At 45.8% G+C, this 9,120-nt stretch overlaps 1 protein-coding gene across 4 annotated transcripts; it reads left to right on the top strand.

The window, feature by feature from the left end:
- The first annotated feature begins 476 nt into the window (after window positions 1-476).
- On the top strand, window positions 477-9,120 carry LOC125542407 (mediator of RNA polymerase II transcription subunit 22a). 4 transcript variants are annotated; one of them, XM_087546020.1, is made up of 4 exons: window positions 477-855; window positions 938-1,003; window positions 1,875-2,109; window positions 8,825-9,120. In XM_087546020.1, the coding sequence occupies exons 1-3, from the start codon at window positions 697-699 to the stop codon at window positions 2,106-2,108; spliced, it is 459 nt and encodes a 152-aa protein (XP_087402146.1). In that variant the 5' UTR covers window positions 477-696; the 3' UTR covers window position 2,109; window positions 8,825-9,120. The 4 variants fall into 4 exon arrangements, with proteins under 4 accessions (XP_087402146.1, XP_048561400.1, XP_048561401.1 ...); XM_048705443.2 differs by lacking the exon at window positions 8,825-9,120 and adding an exon at window positions 4,236-4,722; XM_048705444.2 differs by lacking the exon at window positions 8,825-9,120 and adding an exon at window positions 4,220-4,722.

Below are 9,120 nucleotides of genomic sequence, written 5' to 3'. Positions count from 1 at the left end.
CGCCCCCTTTGGTCCATCTTGATCCTTTTAGCGTTGCTAAGAGACCAAACGTGCACCCCACCTTCTCTTCGTGGGCCGGCCCATTAGCGACTTTGCCGACCTACTGCTATAGGATTTTGTGAGCTGTTTTTTTCTTCTCATAACTGGGTAGCATGGTACTGAAAGTTTTTTGCCGGGCCACTGCTAGAGAATTTGTTGAGCTGTTTTTTTCTTTCAAAACTAGCTACTGTGCCACTAAAATGTTCCAGAATTTACAAAATGATCCAGATTTTTTTAAATATTCAAGGATTTTTAAATATTCATGAGTTTTTAAAAACGTTCTGAAATTTAAAAATAGGATTTGCCGTATAGCACCTCCCCCATCATCACTGGAGGAGGGTGGGCTTGATGGGCCCCCAGTCCATCCTGAGATTTTGGACTGGCTTGTAGACAAATGGAAAGTAGATATGTGTGCCGGGATTAAAAGGCCCAACAAACAAACGCACGGATTGTCTCAAAAAAGAAGAAAAAAACGCACGGGGGACAGCCGCACCGAGCCACTGCCTCCAGGTTCTGCGCTCTCTGCCGCTCCCGTCCCCCCGATCTCGCCGGCTCGCGGCCTACCTCGCCGGAAGCCGTCGCCCCCCTGCCCCCCGGCGCCACCCCTCCCGCCGTGCTCCTGCCAGCGGGTGCCCGCCGCTCGCCGGGTGTCCCGCGATGAGCAAGCCAGGCGGCAGCGCTGGCGGCGCCACGGCGGGCCCGACGGCGGCGGCCGCGGCCGCTGCGGCGCAGAAGCAGCGGGCGCTCCTCCAGAAGGCCGACGCCGACGTCAGCAGCCTCGTCGACAACTTCTCCGCCCTCATCAACATCGCCCGCGTACGCCCCCGTTCCCTCCTAGCACTCGTCGGTGCTCTCGCTTCCTGCCTAACCCTAACCCTGCGGTTCTTCCTCTTCTCAGGTCAACGACCCGCCCGTGCGCAACTCGCAGGAGGCGTTCCAGATGGACATGCGCGCCTCCCGCATGGTAACGACGACTCGCCTCACTGCGCACCAGTTGCTCGGAGATATTTTTTTTACTGTTTCAAATTGTCATGCCCCAAATTGGAGTGGTGTTCTGCCTTAAATCAAGTGCTCCATTGCCGTAGTATCCGCTTGTTTTGATTCGGTGGTGCCATATCTAGAACAGCAACATGCTATAAATTGAAGTGAGATTGATGATTATGACATATAACCAGGCTATGAAACTAGCAGTGAAGATTGAAACAGTAACGCCCAATTGAGTTGTAGTAGAAGCCCAAGCTGTCAATCCCTGTATTAATTCACAGTGCTGTACTACAAAAGCCCACAAGTAGATATCAATTATCATGTAGTCATGTGGACTTAGCAACCAGCATGACAGTGAATGAGGTGTGCCTAGGGTGAAAATGTGGATGCTAAATACAGTAATGATATGATCAAAATAGGGATCAGTTCGGTAAGGTCTATTGAGGATCTAAATCTAGATGAGCAGGGTAAGATTTCAGAAATATAAATATAATCTCTGAAGCACTCCAACCCCCGGTAGATTGATTTCATGGTCTTGGACTTTAAAACTCGGTGTCCCAATATACAGATGATGAGTGGATATAAGAAGCGAGGACTACCTTAGCTTCGGCGTCATAGTGCTGCAATTGTAACAGGTTGACACAAGAAGCAATGACTACCTTATCTTCGGCGCCTTAATTAGTGCTGCAATTGTAACAAGTTGATACAGAAACTATAGTAGCAGCTGATATGATATATGCTGTACTGCAACCTACTGTGTTTTGAGCTAATTCTAGAATACCATCAAATCTAGTATTCATTTTTCTCTATTCGTCTTCTTTGGTTGTCAAATGCTGTTTTATGTTTTCCAGGTGCATTCAGCAGACTCTCTGTTGAAACTAGTATCGGAACTTAAGAGGACAGCTATCTTTTCTGGGCTTTCTTCTTTGAGTGAGAATGTTGATAGGAGGATTGAAGTGCTCAGTCAACAGGCAGAGGAGACAGAGAGAATGCTGGAGAGGATTGGGCAGGAAGCAGCAGCAAGCCTTAAGGAGTTGGAGGCACATTACTACTCGTCTGTTGTGCGGACTCCGCTCTATGATTGAGGTGAACATATCTTGTCTTAGAAAAAAATATGTGTTTTTAGCTCTGCATCAGTTTGCTTCCTTGTATGATTCTTTACAAGGCTGTCATGTTGCATTTACCTGTAGTGTTAACCTATGGAAGCAGGAGTTTTATATGTGGTACAATAGTTTAACGAGGGTACCATCTATGTCTGTAATAACAAATGCAATGCCTATTCCAAGGAAATAGCACTGAGTCGAACAAGGACTTCATGACTCGACACGGTCAGACTTTGAAGTAGAAGGAACCATAACCAAGCAACCAAGCTTAGTATTAAAACATGTCTGTCATTGCTTGATACTAGTCCACAAGCAATACTTCAAATTTATTTACGCCCAAGTGCCCTGCATGCGTTTTATTCATTCTTTTAGATCAACAGGGAGGGCTCCCAGGCTCCATTTGATAGTAGCCCGAAAAAACACACGGACTGGTTATACAGAGTTCATTACAGATGCCACTGCTGTCAAAACTCACACAACACAATTTCGAATCCACAGAAAACTAAGAAAAGCAAAGTCCAGAAGTGCACGCCACCCCTGCTCCATCTTGATTCAGGTTACCATTTGCAGGTAGCCCCCATGCCCATCTTGAATCAGGCTACCATTCCAGGCAGCGCCAACATCGGTGATCGGAGAGTGTCCAGGACAGATGTTGGGCTTGCGGCCATCTGGGCGCCATGCACATGTAGCTTGTGAAAGAGCAAAGGTTCATCGCGCCTCACCCCCACTCCAGTAGCTCTGGTTCCTGCACCATTGTCTGAAGTCGTTGGCAGAAGAGATCTGTCTGCTCCAGCATGTGCTCCTTGAATATCAAGCGCCATCTTCTGATTGTTCTTAAAATCAGCGACCAAATCTGTTTCAAAGATAGCCAGACGACACCGTTAAATACCAAACTATTCCTGTGCTTCCACAAAGCCCAGAGTGTAGCAGCTACAATAGTATTAAACACATCAAGTCTTTTTCCAGCAATCCAATATGAAGAAACAGATTCCATATTGGTGCCCACTGGTTTGGCAAGGAAGCTACTGACTTCCTTCCAAACCATTTTGGCCACCAAACAATCAAAAAGAAGGTGTTGAACACTTTCATTTTCAGAACAGAAAACACAGTTTAAAGGCTTGTTCATCATTCTCTTCTGCAAGTTATCTCTAGTCATGATCTTACTATATGAAACTAGCCAGAGGAAAATGTGAATTCTGGGGGGAACAACCAGCTTCCAAACTGCAGGAATAAAAACTGGTGTCACACCTCTGTAGTTAATAATAGCATACAGAGAGCTAGTGGTGTAAGTGCCTGAGGCGTTGTATTGCCAAACAAGGGCATCAATATCCTCAGAGTATGAGATGCTCTTGGCAATAGCTTCCAATTAATACCATGAGTTCATCATCATGGTGTGTGTGTGTGTGTGTGTGGGGTGGGGGGGGGGGGGGGGGGGAGCACATCAGGGTTTCACCATCCCAAACCTGGTGAATTGTTTTAACTTGCTCTCTACAAACAACATAAAGCTCCCAGAAGTGCATGCGTTTTATTTTGCTGGGAATTCTGCCTCCCTTGTGGTAATTTGTCTTTACGATGAACAAATGGCTGGCAGGGGCCTTTTCCGTAAAGAAGTACGTACTAATTAAGTACTCTATGGTTATATATCAGTTGATGATTTATTGTTTGCAGTTTGGAGGCAAAGAACTTAGATAGTGAACAGTTGATGAACCATGCGGTTTGCGTTCTGGGGACGTATAGAAGTTCATGTCTTTGCATAATTTCCAATTGAGAGTTTGCGTCTGTCAGCTTAGTTGAAGAACGTGGTTGATGGCAGATAACAAGTGCCTGGGTGGATTTAACACATGTTTTTTTAGAGGAAATTTAAAACAAAACCTACCTGCTGAAATCATGGGAACTGTACGAGGACCAGCGCAAGAACTTAGGGCCTGTTCGGCTCTCCACCGGCTCTGTGAAATTACTTACCAGCTCCACAAATTTAGTCTGCAGCTCCGTCAGCTCCGCAGAGCTGAGTCCGGAGCGGAGAGACTCCGAACACCCCCTTAACTCTTTGACTTGCTCTTTTGAGCTGATTTTGATTCGTGACGCTTTTGCAGCCATTCATGGTTTCAGGATGTCTCTGGCTCCCCGCTGGTAGTAGAGTGGCGCTTACTGAACCGAGCCGCGCGCAAGGACATGGTCGATGTAACTTGTGTAAAAATCACCTTAAACTATGTGATTATTTCCAACAATGTCGTATTAATTAGCCATTGAGATAGTGTTCTAGTTCCTACCCCGTTGTCCTAATTTCTAGTTCATTTTGGAAGGTTTTTGCCATGTCTACTTCCATGATGTGTTTGCGTTCCCGTGTTTCCTTTTTCTGAGCCCCCGTGCTACTCCATTTTCTGCGAGTACCATCTGTAACCCAAACCTGCAAGTCTAGGTCCCCAACAGATTAGGCTGCTTTCCCTTTCTAGTTTAGTACCAGTAGCTGATATTCGTGTATTCTTGCATCCTCCTACTTCACGGTTGAGTGATTTTCTTGTGTCTTGCTGTACGAAATCGTCTCGGATACATTTTTTCCTATAAAAATAAAATGGATACACTCACATTCATTTTTTGAGTATGTTGTTTGGCATACACTGATGACATTATGCTCGTCAAAGTCCTTTTGTGTACGATTGCCAAAAGGCAAGAATCGTGGAATGATGCGAGATTTGGGCCGTTCCGCCTCCCTTGTCCCGTCAAGTGTCAGTTCCTTCCAGGGCAGCTCTGTATGTGGCACTCGGTCCTCGATGTGGGCCAGGGAGAAGGGGTGCGTGTCGTGCGTGCGCTTCACCGGTAGTACTACGTGGTAAGTATTTTTCATTTTGCTTTGGCCTCTTTTTACCCTACCGTCGTCCCTGGTTGCTTTTGCCTTCCATGTGCATTAGCTACTGGCCTATTGACCTAGCCATAGCCAGCAGTACGAGCAAGGCATCAGAGCCTGCTGCATACTGTGATGTGAGCTGGCCGAGTCTTGGCCGTGAAGAAAACGCCCGGACTGGAGCTTGTTCCGCAAGTCCACCGAGTCAGCTGGTCAGCAGGAGGCGTAGGGAGTGTGCCGTGGCAGCAGTAGCTGGCTGGGCTGGCCGCATCATCACTCTCTCTTTTTGCCAGTGTACCTGTCGGAGCCCTGTACTACTGTACTGTGTGTAAGCTTGGGAGATGTAAAGGGTGATACGCAGCATCAGCTCGTGAATGGAGTGTGGCGGCAGTCAAATTCGCGGCACGGCTTGTGTGAACGAGAACAGAACAGATGGCCGTTGATGCCAGGGGTATTTGGCACGGCAGGCAGCCCTACATTCACCTGGAGCAATGCCAAAGAGCAGCGACACGAAGCCGGAACGTTCGTTTTTTGCCAACGAGCAGTTATTTACATTCACCTGGAGTATGATCGTCGTGATTGTAACTTAGCAACAGAGCACATAACCAGTACTCCCTCCATTCCACAATCTAGTGTCTCGTACTTTCTAAGGTTTAAGTTCTTACCGTAGTCGGTCTCGTTGGTTAAATTTATGGTCAAATTTAGATCTCGGAAAACACGGCTCACTGCATTGTGAAATGTAGGGAGTACTGGGTTCGTGAAACAGCGGAAAAATAATCATACTACTCGCTCTGTAAAAAAAACGTAAGAGCATTTGAAATAGTTTAGCGAGCGCACTTTGCCGACAGCGCAGTGGAGCGTTCGGCCAGCTCGGGCTCGCCTGCCTGGCTCCGGTTGGCTCGCGAGATCCTCTCTCCCGTCCGCTGCTGCTGGATGCAGAGTCAGTGGTCAAGTGGGATGCAACGCGCGATCAGACACGCATGTTGCCGCCGTGTTAACGTTGATGGCCGACGCGGGAAAATTCTTTATTCCCATGTTGTTTGATCTGGTATCGTGACGGCTTTGCCTGAAGCAGGAGTAGTACTAGTATACGAAGCGAGAGCGACGGGGGAAACGGAATTGCTTTGCTAGGCAGCCAGGCTGACGTGGCTGTGCCATGCTCCTACGGCTCGGCAGCCAGGCTGACGTGGCTGTGCCATGCTCCTACGGCTCGGCAGCCAGGCTGACGTGGCTGTGCCATGCTCCTACGGCTCCAACTTCCAAAGCCAGGCGACCCCATCAGCACCTTGACCTTCACCATGTACAGTGCCACACAGTAGTACTCCCTCAAAATTTTAGTTTTTCTGTTTTATAAGGCTCAATTTGGTTGTTTTTCATCACATGTTCAGATTCCAAGGTGCATTAAATCATTGCATGCAAGTATTAAGGCTAGTCATAGTGGGAGTAACTTAGCTAGTAACATAGCGCACTTCGAGAAAATTCTGCTTATGTGACAAGTAATTAATGAGAGGTGGTAACATAATATGTTACTGTAACATAATGCTTTCCAAGGCAAGATGAGTCTACGAGCTAATAAATGAAGCCATCTATGATACTACTAGTATGTTACTTTGCATTATGAAAGTAGTAACTTAGACTAGTGTCATATGCATGACACTAGTCTAAGTTACTCCCCACTATGACCAGTCTAAGAGAAAATTGATCAATGCATGTACTTTATGCATTGATAAACATAATTTTTTAAGGAAAACAAGTGCATTAATTAGGTGCTTTTGCAAACTATAAAAAGTATTCCACCATTCATCATCTACCTTGTTTGGTGAGATTTTTGAATTAAGCCCTATAAACCGAAAAGGAGGGAGTACTACCACACGGCGTGGACTGGAATCGAGTAGTGGTGCGACGATGCGGGTGGGCCCGGTTTGGCTTGAGCCTGTCAACCCGGCCGCCACCATGCCGTCACCAAAGCACGTGTATGTTAAACCCTCTATTTGTAGTATAACATGGATGACAGCGTCGGTAGGATGATGAATCTTTGCAAAGCATTACCGGTCATAGTAGTCCCGGGTCCCTGCTGGGTTGGCAAACTTTTTGCCCTCTTTTTATAATGGAAATGGACGACGCACATTGATTTCTTTTGGTATGGGCGGGGAGGTGGGGGGCAAAATTGTATATATGGTCCAACATACTTAGGATTTGGACAATTATCCATGCAATCCCGTGAGTGACATGGGTGACTCCTAGCGCCGCCAAATCTCGGCCGCATCCCATCCCATCCCGCCCCTCGCCGTCACCGGAGGGCGGGGGCGGCAAGGCTGCTCGTCTCTCTCTCGTGGAGTTGGCTGGCGCCTCGGAATGTCTCGGCTTCACATGGGCGTGAGCTTTTGCTGTGACCAGCGGCGGCGTGACCGGGAGCTTCCGACGGTGGCGGTGGCGCGATGTTGTGGTTGAGGCGCAACGGCGGGCATGCTTGGAGCGGGCACAATGCTCCAGTCGAGAGGCGCGGAGCCGATTTGGTGGTTGTGCGCTCCTGATCTAGCGATGGTTGCGCTTCGTGAGGCGCGCGTCGACGATGATGATTTGACTTCCGTGCTTCGGTTTCGATCATGTCGGCCCCTGGCCTGGGCAAGGCTCTCTCTGGCGAGGTGCTTGTCGGTGGTGGTGCGCTCCATCGGTGTTGGTCATTGTGTTTAACTAAATAAAATATATGATATGTTAAACTGTTTGCTCCTGCCATGCAAACCAAAGATCGTCGTTTCATCATCAAGCGGTTTAGTCGAGGGAACCGGATGTGCCTGCATACCAGCTGGCAAGTGATTTTAAACATAAATGTTGTTCGTGACCTTCTCATTCAAAGCATTATTTTTTAGACAAAGGATGGATTTTATCGGTTTAAAATGGAGCATTCAGAGGATACATAACACAGTAAGCATCTAGTGGATTTTATTGGCTCATTCGAAGCATGATAACGCAGTGGTGTACATAGAATGGGTTTGCCTCGCCACTACTTGGGACCCAAGAGGAAGAAGCTTTACATCATAATAAGTTGTTTGTATTCGATGGTATTTTTTTATAAGTTGTTTGTATTTGATGTTATTTTTTTTATAAGTTGTTTGTATTCAATGGCATTTTTTATAAGTTGTTTGTATTCAAGGGTATTTTTTATAAGTTGTTTGTATTCAATGGTATTTTTTTGCGGGTGATTATTCAATGGTGTTCGGATATTAGTTGAGAGTAACGTGATTATTGACCCTCATTATTTATGCACTAAATCTGAGAACATAACATCTACAACAAAATTGTTGTTGCGGCTTGAATTGTATCTGAAATTGGTCAATTTTAGTGTTATCCTTTAATGAAGTGTTGGTGCAAAAAAATTTCTTAAACATATGGTGGAAAGCCTTGTGCATTATGGCAGGACAAAATCAAGAAAAATTCTTAAACATATGGTGGAAAGCCTTATGGGAGGACTAAATCTGAGAACATAACATCTACAACAAAATTGTTGTTGTGGCTTGAATTGTATCTGAAATTGGTCAAGTTTAGTGTTATCCTTTAATGAAGTGTTGGTGCAAAAAAATTCTTAAACATATGGTGGAAAGCCTTGTGTATTATGGGAGGACAAAATCAAGACAATGATATTTGCTTACATTGGTAGAGGGAAATGGAAGGTATTGAAGTGAGGAAGAGGCAAGTATGTTGCTATGAAATATTAATCTGGTTCTTGATTTGAATACATTCTAGATCCGTTTCTTTTTTCTTGCCCAAGCATTGCCAAATGTCAAAGATCTGTCTTTTGTGTTATTCACTCAACAATGTTGTGTTGTTTTAACTCACATTTTTTTGTTTATTGTAGATAAATGGGTATCTTTTTTAGGATGGGAGAAGAAAACAGAGTTGGGGACTATGATGGGCTCTTCGATGTAGGCCATGGACACTGGTCATAAGAGCGTGCAATGAACACTGCCTAGGAGCAAGTGGACTTGATGATAAAAAAATGTTGAGGTAGTCCGAGGAGGAAAAACATGCCACGGGCCTCTCAAGAAAGATTTTTGGCAGTCTAGAATGTTCTAATTCTATAGGTAATCTAAATTTCTTATTATGTTTTTCATCCATCGTAATACATAGCATACCCACATACATGACGTTTTA

Source organism: Triticum urartu, chromosome 3A (assembly GCF_056163025.1).
Source record: "Triticum urartu cultivar PI428250 chromosome 3A, HENAU_Tu73, whole genome shotgun sequence".
Taxonomy (NCBI): Eukaryota; Viridiplantae; Streptophyta; class Magnoliopsida; order Poales; family Poaceae; genus Triticum; species Triticum urartu.
The sequence above is the reverse complement of the archived record's forward strand: the minus strand, read 5'-3'. Positions and strand labels throughout refer to the sequence as shown.